The sequence below is a fragment of the Rhyacophila brunnea genome, unplaced genomic scaffold (genome assembly GCF_057557595.1).
Source record: "Rhyacophila brunnea isolate RB1 unplaced genomic scaffold, BYU_Rbru_1.0 scaffold_23, whole genome shotgun sequence".
NCBI lineage: Eukaryota > Metazoa > Arthropoda > Insecta > Trichoptera > Rhyacophilidae > Rhyacophila > Rhyacophila brunnea.
Window position 1 is genome coordinate 16,712,886 of NW_028232893.1, and position 27,141 is coordinate 16,740,026.

The 27,141-nt window shown below is 29.4% G+C and overlaps 1 protein-coding gene across 1 annotated transcript; it reads right to left on the bottom strand.

Moving 5' to 3' along the window:
- LOC147069594 (alpha-tocopherol transfer protein-like) lies at positions 1 to 27,141 on the bottom strand. Its single transcript, XM_085950147.1, has 6 exons — positions 27,026 to 27,141; positions 10,522 to 10,701; positions 8,995 to 9,211; positions 7,256 to 7,448; positions 5,882 to 6,098; positions 1 to 1,999 (listed from the first exon to the last, which is right to left on the bottom strand). The coding sequence occupies exons 2-6, from the start codon at positions 10,676 to 10,678 to the stop codon at positions 1,839 to 1,841; spliced, it is 945 nt and encodes a 314-aa protein (XP_085806273.1). The 5' UTR covers positions 10,679 to 10,701; positions 27,026 to 27,141; the 3' UTR covers positions 1 to 1,838.

The window sequence follows — 27,141 nt, forward strand, 5'->3', positions numbered from 1 at the left end:
ACCTGAGAAGAATCAGATATAAAAACCTTTTTTTAATATTTTGTATAATTGAGGTGTTTCTAAAAAGCCATAGTAAATATTAAAATACCATTACTCGTAGACAATGGAACTAAGTAACGTGTTGGGAATTAATGAAATTAGCCAATGAGAAATGTTACCAAATTAATAGCTACACCTATCAATTATGTAAAAAAATAAACAATGATAAGGTAAAATATTCCATATTGGCTTGCTGAAAAGAAGAGAGCTAAAAATCATAAAATATTAATTATGAACACCAAGAAATATCAATATATTTTTATCATGATATAATGTACTAAAATAATGTGTCTTTCGAAAACGCTACCATTTTTTACGACAAATTATTGAAAATAATCATTTCGACTTTTTTTTAAATAATTGTCATTAACTTTAAAGTGACCTAAATTGGTCAATCAAGCACACACATTATATTTTAAGCCCCTCAATAAAACATTGTCGACATAGTTTAAGTAGTATAAATTGTAGTTGAAAGAAACTAACTTTAATGAATTTAAATAATGTTTATTTCTGATTGTATAAAATGTTCTCGCGTTATATTTACTAACAAATAAGAATGATAATGATGGCATGAAATTTAAATGTATAAAAAAACACATCATTAGATACAGTTTTTTGTCGTCGGTAAATGTAAAAATGATTTTCATATAGTATTTCCAATAAAACAAAGAAATTATCAAAGAATACTGAAATATATATATTTGTGTCTACCATTTGCCACACTATATATTACATTTGCATAAAATAGATAATTTTTATTTTTCCAATCTATTCAATTTTTAATAAAATTGGTAGGTACATAGTTAAAATCTAAATACTACTTGGTTGATTTTTAACATTTCGATAATGCTTTTATATTCATATTTGTAGGAGCTTATCATAAAATATCATAATATGTTTTTAAAGAAATAATTATATGTTATTTACCAAGAATATCTTCTTGTAAAAGATAGATTTTTATAAAAGCTTGCTAATTTTCTATGTAATAGTATAAAATTTGTATCAACTAATCAAAATGTAAATATGTATAGTCTAACTAATTAATATAGGCACATATCAAAGATGTTGAAAACACCCTTATTTTTAGGAGATGGAGCCTAATTAAATGAAATTGAATAAAAAAACATTGAATCGACCTCTGATTAGGTTGGCTACAAGTAACATTACATTGCAGCTTCATTTGCAGATAACTTCATGCCACTGCTTTTATATTTATTTATTAATTTTCAGGGCATATTAAAAACAATCCGTCACAATGAGTAGACGAACAGGAGAACCGGCTAATAATACTACACTTTGACGGTATTATTTATTAGAAAAGTTTGGTAAACTTTGTGTAACCGCGTTTGTAATTGCACTCAAGAGTAAATAATCATAATGAACAATACAAAAATGGCAGCCATTGCGTTCCTAAAAATCTTGGAGGCAATTGCGCGAATTTATCAACCTAACCATGTTTCATGAATTGGTCAAATGATTTCAAATTGTCATAATAGAAAATAATGTATAAGGATTTTTTTATAGTATAATTAAAAAAACCTATGCCGATTTCAATAAAATAAAGAAGAAAAGGTAGGTAAGCCAAAAAATTCGTTGACTGATTTAAGCAATCAATGACTATCATGTACTCTTAGTACCTAAGTACTGAACTATAAATCGGTCACTATATAGGAACAGATGAAAAGAGTTCTCAAAGGAAGCCAAGACCTACCTGGTGTTGATATTATGTTATTGCTATCGATTTTTTAAATGATATCTAACAAATTAACAGATCACAATTCACAAGAAAAAATATTGTTTCAATCAAGATCCAATTTTCGGAATGTACCCCTCACGCCGACCATGTCATCAGGCAGGAAGTCTCTCTTCTTAAGTCTCTTGGATTCATCGGATTTCTTTGTGTCCAATTCCATGAACCACTTTCTCATTTCTGGAGTCTTTATCGCCTTCTCCCATTGTGCTAGAATCAACGAATAAAAGTTGTGAGTGTGATTGAATTAAGTATATATAATTAAGATAATTGAAACAAAACCATTAACGCATAATTTTAATTAAACTCATAATAATATGTAATTGTTATAAAAGAAGTTTTTTCAAATCTTAGTGAGTTAAAACTAAAGTAAGATGGAATAAACTGAAACGCAAGCCTAAGATTCACTACAATGAAACAAGTTTATCAGTATATTTGACTGACTGATCGGTTAGCAGTCAAAAAGTGCGGTGTGTTTTAATTAAACGTATTTTTATTGTGCCTTTTTAAATATTTAGTGTACGATTTATAAACAAGTTTGGCTGTGTTGCATTAAAATAATTACTTTTTATAAACAACATTTTTCAATTTTCTGTTGAATCATATAAACTTAAGGGGCCGCTGAAGAGCTCAACATTCAAATATAATTCAGTATGAAAAGGACCTCGGCGTCGTAACTACGTTAATTTAAATCGATCTTTTCGCAAAAATCACTAATCATCGGAGATTTTATTTCAAGAAACATTATTATTATTACTGATATTGTCTGCCGCGCGGAGCATTATTATTATTTTATGAACACCTGCGAGATGAAGCTGATCAGAAAACAGGGCTGTCAAAATAATATTAAGCATTAATATTTTTTGAATGTTAATTTCATCATAGTTTTTAATCAAACCTGTGCAAGTACGTACTGATAACTTGGGTGGATTTTATAGCAAACATACTATTGATATATATACGGGTATATTAGTATTATAACCCAATTCAAATTGAACATAGGTTGATACTCAAATACTATTATAGTATGTTTATGATTTCGAGAAAATAATACGATGGTATAATTAATCCATATCAATTATTTGAAAACATTACATTCGCACTTTGCAAAGATAACATCAAAATGTGTATATACTTATCTAAATGACGAATGACATGCATGAGTGAGCACGGCTGAAAGCTTGGAAATGTGTTTTTTTCTATTTCAAAATCTTTTAATTGTGTATTATTTTATAACAAATTCAATGCCAACTTCATATAACTAATAAAAAATACTGTTTGTTTCTACGAATAAAAAAAGACAGGAAGGAAGATGTGTACAAATCACGGCAATCAGAAAGGCCGGCAAATATGGCCGACAATGCGTGATACACAAACATAAAATACACAAAATTACAAACACATTCGAAGTTTGCCGCACACGTACAGACCACGTGATATTTGTTTACGCAAAATCCTCGCTTTTCAAAATGGCGAATTTGATTGCCAGATTTTACTGCGATGAATCAGTATGTTCCTTCTTGTCTTTTTTTATTCGTAGGTTTGTTTACTATGTACACCGAGAAATTTCCATTTATAAAATCGGAAACGAGTTTTAAAGAAGAGTTTTGGAATAGGTATAATGCAACCAAAACTGGAAAAAATTCTAGCATGGGTGTTGACTTCCTGAATTAGTTAACCCCAGGTCCATGCCACTACGTGAACCACAGTGGATATTAAGCCATTTCCACACTGGCAACAAGTTGCTGGCAACGTCATTAAATTTTACGATACTTACCATAATTGCTTAAGAAATTTTACGATAATCATCATAATTATCGTAAAATCTAACGAGGTTGCCAGCAACTTAACTTGTTGCCAGTGTGGACCCGGCATTAGATGCACAAAACTTAAATAATACATATTATAAATAAAAATTTAAAATTATAATTATTTATGATTTATGTCTTCGACAGCCCTGATGAAATAAATGTGAAATATGAGTCTGATCAGTCATAGAGCAAATTTATTGACACAAACAACTTTTACGCGACCTTTTTATATTAACTAGTAGACCAGATATTATGGACCACATGTTAAAAAATCATATTTTCAATTCTCAAGGCCAATTCTGTAAAACGTCCTCTTAACTTGACTAGCTTACACGATCAAAAAAAATTGTACTTGATAGAAATAATATTGATTAATAATAATTAATAATTTAGTTACTAGGACCCCAGACCCCTAGCAACCAATAATAGTGGATTGGATTGCGGATTTTTTCCAAAATAACTTTTCATACAAAACAGAATTAACTGAAAATGAGTTCAATTCTACTTAAAGATGGCTAAAAGTATTAAGATATTGCATTGGCATCGTGTTCTGATATATTCTAATAGTTTCAAATGTCTAGCTAGTCGGGAAGTTAGTTAAAAATCGATAGCAAGATTTGTGCTGGATAAACAACCACCGGACAAACAAGAGTACGAGCTAAGAAAAACATGGTCAAATATAAGCCGACTTGAGATAAATAAATACAGTATAATGATACCATACAGTAGATCTTCTAGTGCACACGTCACGATTATTCACATTATTAATTATCCAATTTCCACTACCATCATCTGTTTATATGATTATAATTTCTATTTCGAAAAAAAATATAGAAGTTACATCAACAGCCCAAACCTTGTCAGCAAACGCCAGGATATTAATTTTACCTACAATCAGCGTATTAATCAATTGTTACATTATGTCAATAAATAGTAAGTTGATCGCAAGTCATTGGATATGCATTCTTCCGCCGAGTCTTGGTTTGCAAACATCTACCTTGCATTATTTAAAGGTTATCATATTATTATATATCGGGTATTACTACCCTAAAGTGGTGACAAAGTTAGAATTAGGCATAAGTCATATTATATTTTAATATTATCATCATTCATGTAAAAATCTGTACCTGATCGTGCCACGGACGAATTAACTCGCGGTTTCTTGTAAACGTCATCACTTTTGAATAAACATACTGTGTATATTTGCCAAACAATATTTATCATTTTAGTGTGAAAATATTCACGAAAAACTCGATAAACATTTTGTGTTGGTAAGTTTTCACAAATATTCATCGTTCCGTTCCTATTTTATATTTTTTATAGGATTTATTTTATTCCGAAAATAGCTGGCCTACAATTAGTGCCTAGTAAAAATTGGCTGGCAGTGATAAGGTTAAATAATTTTTGGTAAAATTTAACAAAAAGTAATAGAATAAGAATATTTGTAACAAATATTTTAAAAAGTCGAGTTACCTAACTGACTTTTCAATCTATTATTATCGTTTTAAAAATATTACTTTTGTTAATTAGTTAGTTATTATAGCCATTTTAAAAATATTACTTTTGAAATCAGTATTGCGAGTAGGTACAGTAATGAAAAAAAATCACACATTTCAATGAAATAAATTATTGATTAAATAAAATATATCGTCAATGTTCTGGCAGAAGACACTAATTCGAAAAAATGACATATTGAGTTAGTTATATCAAAATGTTCCTTATTTCAAACATTACCGTCTGGAAATCTTCTTAATAAATAAACAGTCTTTATTTTAAAGTCATTCTTTTTACGATTACTTAATAAACTCACATGATAGACCATTTCAAACATTTTAACAGCTTCAAAGTCAAATTACTCAAAACTAGTATTTTCCAGTTAGTGTGTTCTGCCATATGGTATACATAAATAGTCTTCTTCATATACTATAAAATAATTTGCTTTTTTCGTAATATTGTGGTGTTACTGCCAAATGTTTGTAAGTCTCAAAATCATGTTATGGAGTAATTGCAATTTGAAGGTTTGATATGCCCTATAAACCAGACATATTGCTCATTTATTTGTGCTTTTTGTGCATGTTATATAATATTATCAAATGGCCTTAATTTCTAAGAATTTTCTAGCGTAGATATTTGATACATAGACACACAATCCGTTATTTGCTCTAAATACCCAAATTATCAACTTGCCAACTTTTGACAGTTTGGCACTTGTTTATTTATCATCCAAAAACTTATTAAAATTTGACAGTTTATTACTTAAAAAAAGGTTTATTTTTCTTACCTGAAATTTCATTCAGAGTGTAAGGCACGTTTCCTCCCATATCTTGCGGTAGAAACTTCATTGGAAAAACTTTACAAAAGCTCTCCATCGTCGAATGAATCGTAAATCTGTCAGCCACTTTTTTCTTCAGTGCAGTTTTTACTACACCCAGTGCTAACTCTGCCACCGTGGGTGCGTTGATGATGTGTATACTTTGTATAGGAGTCCCAATGCAACTCTGGAAACAAACACCAATAAAACAGTCAAACCAAAAGTCTGAAGCCTTTACAATCGTTAAATTATATCTCAAATTGAGTGGATCATAAGAAATAAATGCAATACAAGTAAGATTTGAAGGTGTATGTTTTTGTAAGCTTGACAGGATTATTTTTTTCATATTAAGGAATCCGTGGTATGAAAAAGTTTAAAAAGCACTAGTTTAATTAACAGTCGCGCAGTAGGTTCTTTGCATAGTAAAATAATGGTTTAATTATAAGTGCCCGAAAAAGACCAAAATCTATCTTTTTCGCCACGAATAGAAAGTATAGTATTTCTTTGTACTTAATAATGAATGAATAATATTAACGCATTAGTGTCTTTAGCTAAATATACGTTTATTTAAGTTAAGGAGCGACAATGAAAGGATCTTAAAACACTGCCGCGTTTTAATATTAGATAGTAGAAGTTGGACATGTTTAATATATAAGATAAATAAATATTGTTTTTTTATAATCATCTTTCAGTTCGTTGCCTATCAACATCAATCACTAATAATTGATATTCAACCGATTACAACTTGATTTGGACCGAGCAGGAGAATCGCCGTGGGTTACTAGCTACCGGAGGCTCTAACAAACATAACCATTGATTAATAATAAATTATCCTGTCTACACGAACATTTAAAGCGGTCGAAACGCGTCAAGAGGCGTCGCGCACTGTCATTACATCATACATGATAAGTTGTAGTGTGCGCACTCAAATTACCAACGTTTTGATGCTCACGTATAGTTTACACAATTCAAAGGCGGTTGGTATTCAGTAGGGAATCCAATCCCGAACCAAATTTTTGATTCCGGGATTTCGGGATTACAATTTAACGATCCCGGGATTGGTCCATGGTAATAAATCAAACTTCATTCAAACTCAGTTTATTTCTAATGTAGTTATATGTTATTCTTCTATTTTTTTATTATTTTTCGGCTATATTTTTATTTTCCATAAAAATTGATTAAAAAAATCAATCCCGGAAGTTTTGGGATTATGTTCACCAATCCCGGGATTCATAGGTATCGAAAATAGTTCGAGATCCCGGGATTGAAAACCCTAGTATTCATTAGTCCGCGGTGTTTCACCTACTCATGTAGAATGACCATTACATATTCTATTTTTCTCACCTGCAGTATAAATAATATTCTCTTTAGCGTTGGTAAATGTATTTGCTTTATTTGATTGAATGTCAGATTTCCTATATCACATACGTATATATCAGCACGGGTATTATCCACATGTAGTCGAATATCTGCTAACATGAAAGTACATACAAATGACATGGTCAGGTCGAATACTTCATTATTCTTGATGTTAAGCCTGTAATAAAATAACATGAGATTAATAATAATAATGTAAGTTATATTAACAACGTTCATATAATATATTATATTATTTTTTATTCTAAGTTCAATTAAAACATATTTATGATGAGATTAAGTCTAAGGCCGAGTTGCATAGAATGACCTTATTCATTATTCACTATTTACCCGTTTATCATCTGGTTAACTTCAACGCTATAGCATAGACAATTATTTAGTGATATGAATTGAGTGACTTACATACAGCACGCGTAAATTACATTTCATGTTCTCGAACTGATTGATTAGAATATTCGACTCACGAACAACAAAATTTCTCTCATCAAATGCATTCACGGGGAATACTCTGAATCCTGTTTTAAAACGTTTACAAATGACGCCATGAGTCCATTCATCACAGCTTTCATTGCTATCACATCTAGTATACGTTTCCATGACAAAACAAAACAATTACAAAACAGTACATGATAAAACAGAACATGACAAAACAGAAAATGACAAAACTGAACATGACAAAATAGAACAGTGACAAAACAGAACAACGATAAATATAACTATGACCTTTCAGGAAAAATATAAATTTAATATAGAAATAAAATTGTCATATCTCTTTTATGTGATAGATTTTTAATAGCATAGATTTTCAATACATTATAATTAATAAAATTATATACAATGTTGCTGTACAGTATATTATAATATAGTGTTGCCGGCAAGCTTAGGATATCTCATCTTAATCAATATAATATGTTCAAAATGATTGGGTGACTAGGTACAACGAAATAATGATCTAACCTAACCTAACCTAAATAGGTTTCACAAAAATTAATGTTTCATTTTTCCCCTGGCTGTTCTGTTTTGTTATGTTCTGTTTTGTCCGGTAACCCTAGTAAACATGTCTATAAAAACTGCACTACTTGTTATGTGCCCGATGAAAACTTTAAAATCTGAAATCTATCATTTTTTAAGCAGAATTTAAATACTCGTAGTAACTATTTTTGAATGTCATTTAATTATTTACGACAGAAACAATATTTTAAATATCAATTATATACGCAAATACGTAAATATTATTATATTAGCAACAATAGTGACACTTAAGAACTACCGTGAAAACAGGTCATGTGTTAATAATATACAAACATCTTGCAATGAATAAAAAAATATACGAATCAGGTCTAGTGTCATACTGTATTCATAATGCGTCAATTGAATTAATTAATTACTACTAAAGTATCGATTAAATTAATAAAAGCTTTTGAATGTTAATTTTTTAATTTATTAGTTTAGTTAATAAAGTAAATAAATATATTTTATAACTATTAAGTACCGGGAAAATATTTTTTTTACACTGGCAACAGTAATGATTGCGTTAATTAAGTATCTGACAGCTATCATTAAATTTTGGTCTATGCATGTCATTTTGATTTAATATAACTCAACACTCTTTTGGAAAAAAATATAAATACAATCTAGTACGTCATATTGTATTTTATATTATTTGATATCACTACTAACTAGAAGTAATGTAAATAGGTACAAACTTTAAAACACAAACTCTGCAGTGGTCATCTGTAAGGGTGGGCATCGTAACCATGTCGATAGACTCCAGTGCTTTTGAAATTCGATCACTCCAAGGGTCGCGGTCGCCGAAACAATCCGGTATTAATGCTCTAGCCGTGAACAGTGCGTCCATCTTTTTTTTGGTTTTTTCAACGTCATATTTTAAAAGTGATAAATGCCGTTTCATGTAATTTTCCTCTTGAAAAAAAAAATCTTCATTAGTAAACTGTTAAAATGTAAGTACAAAGCATTACTTAAATTGCATTAAATGTACCGTTAATGCCCGCATGAGATTTTATAACTTTCTTTTTAGACCAAACCAAACCTAACCTAATCTACCCCAACCTAATATCACCTAATGTTATCTTAGTTTGTGAAAATGATCCATCAAAATGTATGAAAATTTCAAATTTTAAATTAACAATTAATTATTGGATCGAAAAGCATCTGGGCCGACAGAAAAAGGCATTTGTGGCACAATTACCAAAATCGTATAATTATTTAATTAAATTAGTTTTAACGTTGTTAAACTAATATTTATATATTTTGATTTTGGTCAGATATGTCAAGATGATTATCTGTACTGAAGAAAGATATTATTAACTAAGTATTTACTTTTTTTGGTTACAATTATTATTGAAGACATTGGCATAAAAACAACGAATATTACAAAAAAAAACACATATTTTTCAGGAGAGAATAAAAATATAATATCTTAGTTGTAAAAATCATTTTTATTAATTTGACAATGAAGAATCATGCACTAATAATATGGGTGTGAAGAAATATTAAATTTATTTCAGTTACATTGCTAATGCGACATTTTCTGTTTTTATATAATTTTTGGACCTTTGTCATTTTTAAAAATGTGTGCCCTCTGATAGATAGTATGTAGATGGCAATTTTTATTACTGTTGGTTTAGTTTTATTATTTTTTCTCATTCGATGCATTTCAGATGTCTGTATACTCTCATATCCATGATATAATAAAAAAAACAATCGTAAACGAACTTTATAAAAAAGCAATGATTGAACGAATCAAAGATGATTTGACAGTTCATACACTTACTAATAATAATAATTATGGAATGTATACTAACGCCGCCTGGTGAAGTGTACAACTACCGGTACTTTGCTATTTTCATTTAAAAAATCCCGGATTATTGTGGTTTTTAGAAAAGCAGCATATTTTTGAAAGATGATTTGAGCAACTTGTATATAGTATGTAATCATACACAGGGAATAGGGAAATTCAATAAAATGAAAATAAAAAAAATTGGACATTTGTCATTTTTATGCCAGGGTCTTAAATTTCAATTCGACGTGCGCAGAAAAATAACGGCAATTCTCTGCCAAATTTTAGGGTTACAGTATGTAACCTTCTACGGCATTGTTGTGTATAAATATATTAACACAAAAAATAGGTACATGTAGAAACAATATTTATCTCATCTCTCGGTTCTTCAAACAATCTAATAATATTTTTCTGTTGTATAAAGAAAACTCACCCAGAACTTTTGGTAAATGTGGTTGATTTTTGTACCAATCCCTCACACGATCTTTACATGCTTCCGCCATCTCTGGAGATATTTTGTAATAACCTCTCAGAGCTTGAAGTCTTTCATCATTAGTGTTTAAAAGATTTTTCTGGATGTCAAATAACATTTTGAAGGGAATATTATCTTGTACTACATAGAATAAAATAAAAGAAAATATATGAATAATATTTAATTAGAGTATCAAGCCTGAGGAAAGATTTCATAAAGATCTTAACCACCGAATACGTCAATAAATGTGTAAAGGAATCGATCTGAGAGAGCAACATCTGTTAAGAAGGTCAATTCATTGTGTAACTAAAAAAAACCAGAAAAAATGATGACCCAGTCTACAATATAAACCTCTTAACTGTTCCAAAACTCGTCAAAGAATGTTGTAGTGATTTATTTTATATAATGATTCATCGATAATGATTAGCATATCACATGATTTTTGAAATGGTTGGTTAAGAAAGATGAATTTAAATGACCACCGATATCTACATAATTATTAAAATACTCGTATATTATTAATATGGGCTCATTTACGATTTTAAAACCATTAGCACTGTGAAATAAACAACCCCTTAACATATTTAGGGACGATGAGGTGTGTTAATATGTGTGATAAAGTTGTGAATACAAGAATACAGATGATAAATATGACAGCGTGAGATTATAATAATAGCGAGTAATGGTGTACTGGTGAGATCGGCGTGATTAAGAGAGTGATTAAATTAATGAAATTAATTCTTTAATCGAGTGGAACGTCGGTTGTCTATGTTGAGTGAAATACTCGTGACGGACTCGAAGATTGAGTGAGGATGCATGCATTGTCCTTCGAATTTATATAAATACAGTGCACATTATATTACAAGAGATATTATCGCAATAATGAAATTCATAACAGACCCTACTGATTTAGTTATGATTGAGGAAATGGTGATTATCGCTCTATTGTTGTGTTTTGACAACAAAACGTACATATCAAAGTGTGTCACTCATTTAATGCTGAGTTGTATGATTGCTAAACACGTTTTTGGAAAAAAAAACTCTCCAATATATATAAATTAAAATTTATTTATTTTACATTTTACTTATTATAAATTGAAATCATTCACAACATAGGCATGACAAAAAACGGTGGATAAAGTAACAGTATTAACAATATACCCACGGTGGCCGCGCGGCTTAAGCATTGGACTATAACGCCGTGGTTCCCTGGTTCGAATCCTGGGTCTGGCAACTACACATATTGTTTTCCAATTTGTGGGTGTCAGGGTATGGACCTAATAGGTTGACCAAGTGGCTGAAAACCATTTCTCGTAAAAAACAAAATCTGTCAATACAAACCTCTACTCTGTGGAGGCCCATATGATCATATTAGGATCGGACATGGTCGAAAGAATTAAGAATATTATTTATCTAAAAAACAGGACAATAAGATAGTTAACAGAAACATAATAAAAAATACATGGATGTTTATCGAATGAACTAAGTAGACCCTTTTTTTGTTCAATGAAAAATTCACATGATTAGGGAATGTAACATTATTTTATTAAACATAAACTATTAATTAAATTTGTCCCAATTAGATAAAATGCGTATAACATTCATAGTGGACAGTACACATGGGAGCAGGTCTTCTATCGAAATTTGGAAAAAAAACTTTCAATACACCTCCCTATCCTGCGACAGTGGAATGGAATCCCCAACATCTTGGTCACAGAACCACTTACGGAGGTTATATAGCCAAAAGAATCTTTTTCTACCTACGTTTATGTTGCCATATATCTTTATGTGTATTATGTATTATCGGAGTAAATCATATTTGCGTAAAATATGGCCGAATTATGCAGCTTTTCAGCGTTTCATAGTAGCTAAGTTACCTTGTCTTATTGGGTAATCTTTAACCATACTTTAATGATTTATAAAACAACGTCTACCATAATTAATTCTCACGCAAGTGGAATAAATCAATATTCTAAGCGAACATAGTCACTGCTCAATAATTCATATTATCAATCGGAGGTTGGTTCTGCACTTTGGAAGAAGAAATAGCTGAAGTTCCCGATTTCTAAAATAGTTATCAAGGACACTTAATACAAAATGATAGTGTTGTTATTTACACCGCGTGCCTATTAATTATGTTTCGGAAAATACATAGGCAAATATAGAATTTTGACAAAGCATTTTTTTTCCATCTAAATTTATTCTGTTTTAAATTCCAGTCTGGCTTCCAATTCATTGAAAATCCTTGACCTGAGATAAATTATAAGCAAGTACATTTAAAAATACAGAAATGCCTTCACGGTCCACTAAGTTGCAACCTTCAAGCCAGTAAAGAAGAGGAATTATTTTTAAATGTTGGGTCTAGATAAAAAAGGTGTCAATACATTACAACTATACTACAAAATGAATTAAGTATAACAAAAAATAATTATACGTAAATATTGTCTGCGATCATTGTAAATAGATATAAACCAAATTATGATACACCAACGATTTTTACCTTTTTTTAAATTTAACTTATTACTGGGGTAAGTATACAAACCGCAAAACAAGGTCGATCGATATCAACAATAAAAAACCTTACAGAACATTGACCATAGACATAAATAAACAATTCTAAATTTTAATCCCAGGATTTTTCATTGTCCGTGTTGGGAAAATAAATTTTAAACTTTACTTGATTAAAATAAATCTAGGCTAAAATTATTATTAAAATAAAAATGGAAAACTGAACTTGTTTGATTGGAAACAATTAAATAATGTTTAATTGTATGCGGAAATATTGTTGATAATATAATATTTTATTTATTGAATGTGGTTGAGCTCTTTAAGTGAACTTTAATTATTTTGTGGGAAGATGAGGAGGTCGGATCTTGGGGTGGGGGCGATGGAACAGAATGCCAGAAATTGACCTTTGTGATGATGTATGATGGCTCCGTGGTCTGGTTTCAACTTTCGCTCGCGCGGTATTGTTGTTTTGGGACACCCGGTTTGTACACTCACGTACTTTGTGGCACATTTTTATGGATTATATGTGAGGGTATATGAATGATGATGATATATTCCGAATAGGTCAATCATTTAAGCGACGGAAAGCGATTAGAAGCCCGCTCACACCCGCTATCGAGATGCAACTGAATGTTCTTTGTAACACCGTCTCTCATCACCCGTAATTGCTTATTGATTGTCTGGTGACAATGACACTGGGGATTAGGAGGTGGGTGAGGAGATACGGAGTGGAATGGGAACGTAAATGGCCCAACCAGAATGTATTTATGTTTTAAAATTTATCTAATATTTTAAAACACAATATTAATACAGTTCCCATTAATTTCTAACTTATCTAGTTGTATTATTTTGTAGAGAAAAAAATGCATAATCATATTCAATAGTTAACTCAAAAACAATAAAAATCAAGTTATCTAGTTATAGTACTGAGGTGACGATATATTTTTTTGTAAATATTACTAATTAATAAATGTACATTTTCCTGTTATATGGTGATCATTACAGAGGTAGTCTTCAATATATAACGTCAGGTTTGATATGACATAAGGTTTGATATAATATGATAAATTATTCTGTAAAATTACATAATGCTGTAGTAAGGGGGGGGGGGTTAAAATGTATCCTAATTTAGACAGGGGATATAGACATTTATGACGATCGGAGTTGGAGGAGGTACATTTTTTTTAATCGTGATACATTTATGAACGACTATATAAACTGTACTGATTCAATTACCTTTATTCAAGGATTATTACAAAAAAAAATACAGACGCCCGTAAATAAAATTTATTATTACGCGCCATATTTTACCGGTAACTAAAGTGGTTAATACGCAATTATTATTTTATAACATTCGATTGCTTCTGGCGCTAAAACAAAACATAGATCTTAGACTCTAGAATGACAATTCAAGTTTTGGACTCCCAAGTTATTTAAATCCAATCCAACACTACCTTTGTCTTCCATCTGTACTACGTCAACGACGACGTTTTTTTTGTCTGCGGCTTCCCATTAATGTCGGTGGTATAATATTATCATACGTGACTTTCTATCCTAAATACATATTCAAACAATCTAAGGCAACCAAATTTGAAGGACAGTAAGATACTATGTAGGCTTATAATTATTTTTTCTTCTGCATCTTGACTGCAAATTCATTTTTACTAATATCGCGTGTATAAAAATATTATAATAGTTTTTCTATGGAATATTCAGTGTATGATGTTTGTAAGAAATCATAATATTATAACATGGAAATGGCAGACTACTACCTGTGGTCATCTTTTTGCTAATCGGTTTTCAATAAAAAAAAGAAACGACCGCTTTTTACCAATCGTGTGTGTGTCTCCTAAAACAGACACAAACTGATAATATTGATAACATAAAATAAATTGGAGCCAATAATCCATATTCTTATTTTTTTTATGTCCCAAACAAAATAGTACTTATTATAATAACATACCGTCATTATAAGTCGTACAGTATCTAAATATAAAATTGGTTCTTTTAGCAGCAAAGGTTATAGACATTATTACAGGGCTATTCTAACATATTACTTAACTCTCAAATCAATAAAAAAATGTGATCAATATGATATTAGGTATATTGTATTTAGGGATTTAATTATCCCAGGAAGTTAACTGTCAGGCATGACATTTTTTTAACACGGCCTACCATGACAGTCTGTCAAATGTTGTTGAGTAACATAATTAACACTTCTTACATGATTCAAAATGCATCACATTAGAATTATTGTAGATAATCGCCTTGTTTATGTGATATCCGTGTTATTTTTTATTTATTTTGAATAACCCTGCAGACAAAAAGAGTATGAATAAATTGCTCTTGTTTTAATAGGTTATATTTTAATAATTTTCTTTAAAAATATCGCAAAATATTGCAAAATTGACCGATAGAAGAATAATTATTGATCACTGTCATCTGTATTTATTTGTTTATTGTGAAAGAATAAAAAAATATATAATGATTTTGGCAAACTAATCTATAAAGAGCAGACTAAAATTTATTTCGTATGAAGTCATTTTATTTTTCGCACACTTCGTCCTTGCGTGTATGTCATACAAAATTGGTCATACAACTGGTTTCTAAAATCGTTTATTTAAACCACGTGCCTTTAATGATTTGTATGATAATTTACCATCAAAAAACTTGACATAAAGTGAGATAAAAATGAATAATAATTCATTTTATAAATTGTAGTCCATACCAAGAAACATTAGTTCAATGAATTTTGAACATTCAATACAACCTGTAGTATCAAAACTACACATTTCTTTCTAAACATTAGCATACGTTTTCGATCATTAAAATTTAATATATTTTCATGACAGAAGTGCCTATGTATTTGTATTTACCTATGCTCAGTGGCGGCTCGTCCATATGCACTGTACCGTGTACTGTAGCACCCCCAAACAAATTGAGACAAATGTAATTAATCATACAATGTACATAAATTTATGTATATTATATGAAAATATCAATATTATTAACCGTGTAATCAGCTCGCAAGCGCATCGATACATTCAATGTCCAATAGTATTAGCATACACCGCGGTAGGTACCTACTTGATTTTGCTCAGTACCGATTTCAATAGAATATTTTAGAGTCGGCAAAGGAGGGCGCGGGCAGCGGCGCTCGCAAATAGAAGCCTAATCGGTACTGCGGACCAGACAGTCCGATTTCAATATTTCTCCATTTCTGTGTCGTGACGCAAATATAGCTATAATGATTTATTAACATTGTTAAAATTTATTTCTGCAAGCAATTTATGCAAAGTTCTTTATTTTAAATATTAATATAATTAATGATTTATATTAAATTTTGATGTTATGGTAAAATATAATCCATATAAACATTTATTTTTATTTTTAATCGACTCCAGCACCCCCAAATATCTTATCCACGAGCCGTTACTGCTCATGCTTACGTTTTGATCTAGATTAGGCTTTACATAACATGTATCGAATTACAACATACTATTAATGACGAATTGCAATTCGTAATCTAGGTCAATCATTTTTTTTTGTTTGATTGACTCATAATCTTGAATGATCAGTAAGTTATGTTATTTGCATAGTTTTGTAAAACTTAAATCTGTCCACGATTCTTGGAAAGACGCATGTGCGTATCTAGACTGCGTGATATCGTATTGGGTGTTAAATAATATTGTTTTCTCTACTCAATCGAAACTAATCGGAGTTTTTTTCGTTATTTTACATCGTTTTTATTAGCTCGTATTCTTGTTTGTCCAGTACTAATCTTGCAATCGATTTTTAACTAACTTCCCGACTAGCCAGACATTTGAAACTTTCAGAATTTATCAGATCACGATGCCAATGTATTTTTTAATACTGTTAGCCATCTTTCATTTTCAGTTAATTCTGTTTTGTATGGAAAGTTATTTCAGCAACTACAGGTCCTAGCAACTTAATTATTAATATATACGTGCCTTACTATGGAAATCAAAATGACATTTCAGTATTCTATATTTGTTTGTTTGTTATTTTTTTATTTACTTCATATCAATTACAAGTTTGAGCATAACAATTAAATAGAAAATTTAAAAACGTTGTATATAAAAAGTTTTTTTTACCTTGTAATTATTTATGTTTCAAGAAAAATAATTAGAACGCTATCATTTCCGTCAACATAGCTTAAAAAAACTAAGTAACAAAATGTGACAGAACATGTAAATACTTAGTATTTTTTGTCATTTAAACAACAATATATAATATATACATAAGTAATCTTGAAACGCTTCTCTAAGTAGTGGAAGCCTTGATGCAAAAACTAAACAGATAGGTATTAGAGATTTCAATGCGCGGAATGTAAAACCCGTACCAAATAAACACTTCATTTTATTAATATTACAATTATCTATTATATTGAATTAAGGTGAATCTTAACTTTTCACAACTATGTACATATCTTTTTGTATATAATTATTTCACATTTTTCATAGAATTAAGCCATTTTAGGCTTATCTTTGAAATTACATTATCTATATTAAGTCAATGACAGATTAACAAAACATAGCGTTGTTTACATTCGTATCATTAATTAAATTGTACGTGCATTATGTTATATAATAAACAATAATGCTGTAGTAGTTCCTTAAAATAATAGATAACATTTTTCAAAGCATGTAAAATATTTATTGGATAGTTTTAGAAGACTTATATATTAATAATAATTGTAAAATAACACTTCCACATAATACGCAAGACAGTAGTAAAAAATTAAAGCTTTAGGCAGGTGATCGTTTTTTGATTATTTTACAAAAACCACGTTGCTAAAAAATAATTATTATAGATGCACGCATATTTTTTTATTTCGTAACTACATCAATAATGGCAACCACGTAGTCTAGTGTACATGGTACTTGTACTTTATCCCCGCTCCAGGTTTGATTCCCGGTGAGGTTACTGTGATTTTTTTCAAAGCCTGTGGAGTATATTTTTATGAAATTGTTTCACTACATCAATATCAGTGTATTCATCTCCAACTCAACTATTCGTATTCAACATAATTGTTTGAAGTGCGCAACAAACTTCCTATAATACATTTTTATGTCCACAATACACGATAGCAAATATTATATTATATCACTTACTAGACATATCCAAAAGATTCGATATACTACGACTAGTACTTCTACTTTCGTCGACAATATTTTAAGACAAGTGACGTGTAATAATATCTTTTAAAGATGTTCCTAACCTAAACGAGATGGCATTGAATATCGGCTGGTTATTCAATGTCAGTTAGCTTAGATTTAGGCCAGCGTACTATGAATTAGTGCCTAATGATAGATTAACTAATGTTTATACACACTCAAAAGAAAAATAATGTTATGTTAATTTTAACTGAAACCTTGAACTCGCACGTGTGTCATTAAATGTGTTTTATTACATAATATAACAAATATTTATTTAATTATATATGCATTCATAACAGTAGGCATTTATTTTAAATAAACGATAAATTTAATGACACACATTAGTATTATGATTATAATCTGACAAAAATACGTAGGTACATAATATTCCGTATATAATTGCAAACAATCTATAATATTTTTAACGCACTAAAATCATAGAAAAAAAATGTTTAAAAACATAATTTACAATGAAATAGATTATTCAAAATGATATAGATACCTAGTTACTTCAAAAAGGGGCTTATCCACAGAACTGATAAATAAACAGAATTCAGTACACTTCCTTTTGAAGCAGGATTTTGAATATGTGAGTGTCTTACGAAAATGAAATACATATTATAGCCGTGCAATGGTATGTATTGCAACCTTCAAATACACCAATATTAAATTATCGTTAGTACATAAACTTAGAACAGTTGTCAGAACGAAGGACAAGCTTAGAATGACGTATTCTTGAAACGTGTATAAGTTTATCCCATATTATTTTGTCCACACTCGAGATTGGTTACCTGTTACTCCACACATTTTAGGTATTTCAGTTTCCTTTAATTATGTGTTCCCTGTATTTATTAGTTTATAGCATATGTTTATATAATTAGCTAATATATAATTATCATTTTTCATAAATAATATTAAATTGGTGGTTTTTAAAAATTATAACGATTAATTGACACTAATTTAGGTGTTTTGGTAATAAATTCCAAATGATCTCGTAGTAGATTTTTGGATTTCCACCGTGTTTCCTTCTTCCTTCTTTACTCGGCGTTTCGGGCTCGTTGCAGAGGCCAGAGGCAACGAGCACGAAACGTCGAGTAAAGAAGAAAGATGGACACATGGTGGAAACCCACAAATCTGCTACGATAAAAACAACCGACAAAGTTTCAAACATTATAGTTTTAGATATCTTAATTATGTAAATGGTATGAAATATTATGTAGGTATGTTAGTAGTTTGTCGGATGGCGTGATTGTTATAAAACGAAAACAAAAATATTGAAACAATATTTTGTTTGTCAAATAAAAACAAAAAAACGTATTTTATAATCCTAAACACCAGTTCTCTTTGTTAACGTATGTAGTATAATAACAATTTGAACAAAAAATAATCCAAGAATCTAAATGTTAAACGCGTGACTCAATTATGCATATTTTTCAACAAGTGGAACCAATCGTAAAAAATAAGACAAAACTTGAAAATTTATTTCTCAAAATAATTAGATGTCTGCTAAATAATCTAGACCGTAGACCAGGGATGGTGAACCTATGGCACGCGAAATGATTTTGCATGGCACGCCAATGCTTTATTTTGAAGAGAAAAAAAAATCCTATTAAAAAAATACAAAAGAGTTTTACAAATAAATTTAAAAAATAATGGCGACATAGCCATGCGTATTTTCTTCGATTTTTAACATAATTTTTACGGCCGTATGTTGTAGCTTAACCACTGGGGAATGCCAAAAGAAATGGCGTATTTCAAAAAAACACAACCTTATTCTTAGGTCAATAATTATTATAAAGTAATCATTATTCGTAGGATGTTTATCATAGTTGAATGGTCAAAGACATAGCTTATAATTAGTATCTTTATAATTATCTTCAAATGATTTAATCTTGCCAATTTTTTGAATAATAAAATGCCTAATTCTTGTCAAATTTGGGATCACAGAGATTATCAATATAATTTTTTATCTTAAATATTTCGCAATAATAATTTCGACATAAATTATACTAATGGTTTTATAAATGTGTTTAAAAATTAATAAACGTAAAAAAACTTAACACCTCTACACATGCATGTACTGAAATATGACTATATTTAAAAAATTATAGCGAGAGGTTTAAAAGAATACTATTTTATGTAATAAAAATACTTGATGCAGTCATCAAATGTTCATGTTCAAATGTCTACTTTTAAATGATTTCTACGACAGATATATGGAAGCAAACAAAAATCTATTTGCCGAGTTCTTGGTTAGTTTGCTAATACACTTTTTATATTATTTTATTAATAGTAAAAATAATAAAAATTAAATATTTGGATGAAAGATCCTGACCTGGAGACCCGCTTCAGGATGTGGGGCCCATGATAGAATCCATTTGTTAATGAACGATGATGAATTTAGATTAAGGGGGGACATGCTCGTCGAAGGTCAAAATTGAGTTTTTATTGTATTTTCAAACCATGATCCTGGACACTCCTTAAACGTTGTAGATAATCTATTTATATAATTTTGAAGCCTTATTATCTTTTATAGTTATTTTAAACATTTAATGACTGCATAAAGTATTTTTGTTACATAAAATAGTATTCTTTTAAACCTCTCGCTCTAATGTTTTAGAATATAGTAATATTTCGGTACAGAACTGTGCAGTGGTGTTAAGATTTTTTACATTTATTAATTTTTAAACGCATTCATAAAACCATTAGTATAATTTATTACGAGATAATTTTTGTAAAATATTCACGATAAAAAATTATTTTGATAATCTCTGTGATCCCAAATTTGACAAGAATTAGGCATTTTAATATTCAAAAAATCGGCAAGATTAACACATTTGAAGATAAATCTAAAGATACTTTTTATAAGCTATGTTTTTGACCATACAAGTGTGATAAACATTTTATGAATAATGATTGCTTTATAATAATTATTGACCTAAGAATAAGGTAGTGTTTTTTTGAAATACGCCATTTCTTTTGTCATTCCCTAGTGGTTAAGCTACAACATACGGCCGTAGCCATAAAATGACAAACTATAATTAAAGTAGGGAGTAAAATTATGTTAACGCGCGTGTTTGAACATGTACTTAACCGAATTTTTTTTTATTTTTTTTTAAACGGTACATGTTCAAACACGCGCGTTAATATCATTTTACTCCCTACTTTAATTATAGTTTTTCAATTTATGACTACGGCCGTATGTTGTAGCTTAACCACTAGGGAATGACAAAAGAAATGGCGTATTTCAAAAAAACACTACCTTATTCTTAGGTAAATAATTATTATAAAGCAATCATTGTTCATAAAATGTTTATCACACTTGAATGGTCAAAGACATAGCTTATAATAAATATCTTTAGAATCATCTTCAAATGTGTTTATCTTGCCAATTTTTTGAATAATAAAATGCCTAATTCTTGTCAAATTTGGGATCACAGAGATTATCAATATAATTTTTTATCGTGAATATTTTACAAAAATTATCTCGTAATAAATTATGCTAATGGTTTTATAAATGCGTTTAAAAATTAATAAATGTAAAAAATCTTAACACCACTGCACAGTTATGTACCGAAATATGACTATATTCTAAAACATTAGAGCGAGAGGTTTAAAAGAATACTATTTTATGTAACAAAAATACTTCATGCAGTCATCAAATGTTTAAAATAACTATAAAGGATAATAAGGCTTCAAAATTATATAAATAGATCATCTACAACGTTTAAGGAGTGTCCAGGATCATGGTTTGAATATACAATAAAAACTCAATTTTGACCTTCGACGAGCATGTCCCCCCTTAAGTACTATTGAAATTGAGTGTGTCAATAAACAAGCACATTCGTCGCATGAAAAACAAATTAAATTAAAAATGAATATAATATAAGTAGTAAATCCTTGTTTATTTTTGTTTTTTTTTTTTAATTTTTGTATTAGTACATTGTCGACTATTTAAAAGGGTATCTATATTATTGATTGAAATAAATAGGGGGGAGGCGCCAAATGTTGATTTTTTGAAAGAGAGGCATGAAATTTAGAAACCACTGGCCTAAAGCGAATAAATTTAGGCGTATATATTTTTGATTACAGAGTAACTCAATGTAAACTAGTATTTTGATTTTTATTATATTGAGCATTATATTGTATTGTTTATTTTAAAGTACATATTTTTAATTGAGGTCCTGACAATTACAAAAGGTATTAAATGATAATTATTTTTATATATTATTATTCGACAATGTCCAATCCTAATAAGATCATATTATTTATAGGCCTCCACAGAGTAGAGGTTTGCATTAACAGATTTGATTTTTACGAGAAATGTATGTCAGCCACTTGCTCAGCCTATTAGGTACATAATCTAACTCATACACAAATTGAATTCAATATGTGTACTTGCCAGGCACAGGATTCGAACTTGGGACCCACGATATTATAGGCAAGCGCTTAAGGGGGATGCTTATACTATCAGAGGCGAAAAGAGGCACCTAACGGAAAAATACGAAGCTTGCAATTTGAGATTTTTTTTTGATAATTTACAATTTAAACTGTAGTAATTTATAAATATGTATCTGAAAACACTAAAAATATTTTTTATTTATTTTTTAATTTAAAGATAAACTGGTAAGTAATTGTAAAAAAATTTAATAAAATGTGTATTCGTTGCAGGGTCAAATCTTATTATTACATTATATTTTATGGTCATATTTATTATTCAAATTTAGTTTATTAAGTGTTAGATTTTCTGTCGTTTAGATTTTTGACTAATTCATCGTTTTAATATTTTTTATATATATTTAAAAAAAACATCGATTTTTATAAAAATATAAATGTGTATAACTTCCTAAAATCCTTTTTATTTATATCAAATATTATTTTAGGCATGGTCCCAATATTGAAGCTCGATTTGATATAAATAATAAGGATTTCAAGTTATACACATTTATATTTTTATAAAAATCGATGTTTTTTAAAATATATATAAAAAATATTAAAACGATGAATTAGTCAAAACTCTAAACGACAGAAAATCTAACACTTAATAAACTAAATTTTAATAATAAATATGGCCATAAAATAAAATGTAATAATAAGATTTGACCATGCAACGAATTCACATTTTATTACATTTTTTTAAATTGCCAGTTTATATTTAAATTAAAAAATAAATAAAAATCTTTTTAATGTTTTCAGATATATATATATATATATTAATTAGTACAGTTGAAATTGTAAATTATCAAAAAAAATCTCAAATTGCAAGCTTCGTATTTTTCCGCTAGGTTCTCTGCTGGCGTGCCTCTTCCCCTTAAGGCGATGTCTTTACCTACCAGAAACATCTAGCGGAAAAATGCGAAGCTTGAAATTTGAGACCTTTTTTTGATAATTTACAATTTCAACTGTGTTAATTAATAAATATGTATCTGAAAACGTTAAAAATATTTTTTATTTTAAGTCAAAAATAAACTTTAAATAATTGTTAAAATTTTAATATGAAAATTATACGCGCTTAACTATATAATGGAACTATTTACAATAGATTAAGATCACTATATAGATGGTAAAAAGCACTTTTGAAGAAATTAAACATCTCTTTTGCAATCAAGACATTAGCAATGGACACTTTATGGAGAGCGATCAGATGCTACATCGCACCTATACTGGTTTACAGCTTCAAAGCATGGGCATTAAATTAACGGATGATATGAAAGCTAGAAGCTTTTTAGATGTATTTGTATTTAATATTATGTCCTGCACAGATTAAGACGAGTCAATAGGATAAAATGCTATTGGCAAACGTAGAAAATTGGTATACTTTGGCCATATAAGTATGATACTCTAGGCTATGCAACCTCCGAAAGTGGGTCAATGTCACAGACGCTTGAGATCTGATATGCTTAGACCAGGATATGTAGGTGTATTGCAAGTTGCGCCAATCATCGATAAAAGACGGTACCAAAAGAAGAAGTAAAAATAATGATCGAATTAAATTACTTAATTATTTCTTGGCGAAACATTAAAGTGGAAACACTCATTTGAACTCCATAGTTATACAAATATAGCTACCTAATATTAATTTAAAAAAAACTATAATAAAATAATTGAATAACGATCAGTTATCTATGTATTAGTCATGCTTAATTAATAAACAGGTTTTAGAAATCGCGGAATACTAATTTATTAGACATTCAGAAAAATTATATACCTTTTTTGGTTTTCTTTTTTTGAAAATATTTATTATTGTGTCTATAGAGAATATAATGATACTCGTATATACCGGAAATTAATATAAAAAACTAACGTAGGTATATGATATAATTATTTTTTTTAATTCGTTGATAATTAAGTTACATACCTACATAAACTTCGATCGATCATTATATTGCCATTGAAATAATTTTAAAACATTCATTGCCAAAAAATTAAATAGTATTTGTTTTTTTTTTTTAAATAAATTTAATATTCATGGCAGACCCGATAAAATGATTAAAGTAGGTAATTCTAAATCAGACATGGATAAAATAAGTGGTCACAATCATTATTATATTTTGTAAAAAAAATGCCTTGGTTTAATATCTATATCTCAAAACCAACATGCTGTATGTACAATTTTGCAGAAAACGAGTAGATATAAATTAAAAATATTGTATTTTTAAAACCAATTCACTTTTTGAGTATATTTATAATAGACACCTGAAACTCATAAATTTTAGAAACCGGTCGGTTCACATTCGTTCAATCATGACCATCCAGATAGCGTCATTATGGCCAAGACTCCCCAGTCGCCACTGTCTTCTAATTCTCTCAGAATATGTTGAAAGCTATCCTCAAAAAACCACACCAATTCTCTTCCTCTGCTTAGCATTTCCCGAAGGCTACACAAAACCGCCAGTCTCTTCAGGTTATCTGGTCCACGCCAAATAATATGTTCAAAAAACTCCAAATTTCCTATCAGACATATTGCTGACGGCTTATCATTAATAATTATCGCACCTCAAGTTTCTAGCTGATTTATTGATTTGCAATGTGCTCTGTCCAAGATGTATAAAGCATTGGACACTAATATACTATTTCCAAGACATCCGTTCTCAAAAAGGGAAACATATTTTCATACCAATTAAGATTCCGCGATCCCTCCATATAAGTAAGTCGTGTGATTGCATTTTTGCAATCTTTAGACGCTATCTTATTTCTTTCTTAATAATGTTTGATTCTAGATAAACAAACTTGTTTACTAATTCTAGATCTCGAAATGTATTTCTTGTGAGTAGGAAATTATTCTAATTTTTAACCATTACCTTTTTTTATTTTAATTAATAAGAAGGCTCAGTATAGTTGCTCTGTGTCTTATTCATTGGCAGATAAAGGCTACACCTCAGCTGAGGCATGGTCTAAAAATATCGTGACTAGGCGATGCGCGGATTGCGGGTCGCGGGTGCAAATGACGCGAGGCGAACGAAATATAATTTGTCATAAAAATTCAACATGTGTCCTTTTTATTTTATGTTTAATATTATATTCGTAATAATAATAGTATATTCATTGACATGTTTTCTTTTTTAAACACATACGTAAAGTTTTTTAGTCAACTTTACACGATTTATGAATATTTTCATCCGACCCCATGACAAATCGAATCAACGTGCAGACACCTCGGCTATCGCTCTCCAAATGACAACGTGGCCGTAATTTCGTTCCACATACAGTTGAAAAGTATTTACCGTTTCACTTATCACTCCACCACTCATCATCTATAAATCTACATGTAAACAATCTTAAATTGAGTTTGTTTTAATGTGATATTTTTTGACATACGATATACTGGCTCTTAGCTACGGATGTTATAATAAGCAGCTATCTTTTTTTTAAACTGTATATCTTGAATGCTGTCAACGGGCTTTGCCGTGTTTATAAATGAAATCATTCATAATAATTTACTTCATTATTAATTGTAGTTACGTATTTCTATAATGACATTTGAATAATTAGGAAAAAATACTATCTTATCAATTTTCAACGAACATCACAACAGACATTATCAATTTTATTGCAGTAGTGAAGCAATCATATAACTAATTTAGCTTGAAAAAATCATAAGGTACTTGTGACCTCAACGGTAATCGAACTCGTAACAATTGGTATGAGAAACCAATGCTTTATGCTTACGCACTTTACAACGATAACCATCGTGTATCATCAGCTTAAATTAAAAATTCTGTATCCATAAAAATTAAAAACACGTTTTCATAATGTTAGTTTTAAGCTACTCAAGTCAAGTTTATATGATTCAACATAAAATTTAAAACGTTGTATAAAAAAGTTCTTTTTATCTTGTAATTATTTTTGTATTAAATTGTACTTAAGTATGTTTTGATTTAATTTGTTTTTCTGTTATTATTATTATTATATTCTATATTCTCTTCTTCTCTCTTATAAGGGTAATATTTGCTATAATGTAAATCTCATGTTGTGTACGTCTTGAATTTAGATTTGTTATGTCCACAATGTTTAGTATTCTCAAATAAATAAACACTGTGCACACTAAAATTAGTTTTCAATAAGGTAGATAAAATTAAAAAAAAAACACTTAAATAACATTTTTGTCACAATCAGTCCCATTGAAAATCGTTCTTGAACATATCAGTTTTTTGCACCCACAACGAACCTGACCTCAAGTCTACGTGTCTCTAAAACCATCACTGGTTCTGAGCCATTTTCAACACCCTTTACGAAAAGTTTTACAAAAAAAAACTAAGCATCAGTAAGTATCTCACCTCTTTATGATATATCCGAGTCCACAATAGTACAACACTATAATAATAATATGATAGTTTCACTGTATGCACGATATATTTTGGTATCCTTCTATGCCAAATGATTTTTTTATACT

What these genes read in the sequence shown, in the direction of transcription:
- LOC147069594 (XM_085950147.1), bottom strand. Translation starts at nt 10,678, where the DNA reads ATGTTATTTGACATCCAGAAAAATCTTTTAAACACTAATGATGAAAGA. An exon ending in ACATTTACCAAAAGTTCTGG is followed by an intron (nt 9,212 to 10,521) that starts GTGAGTTTTCTT and finishes TTTTTTTTCAAG; the next exon opens with AGGAAAATTACATGAAACGG. An exon ending in CACTCTGAATGAAATTTCAG is followed by an intron (nt 2,000 to 5,881) that starts GTAAGAAAAATA and finishes CGTTGATTCTAG; the next exon opens with CACAATGGGAGAAGGCGATA.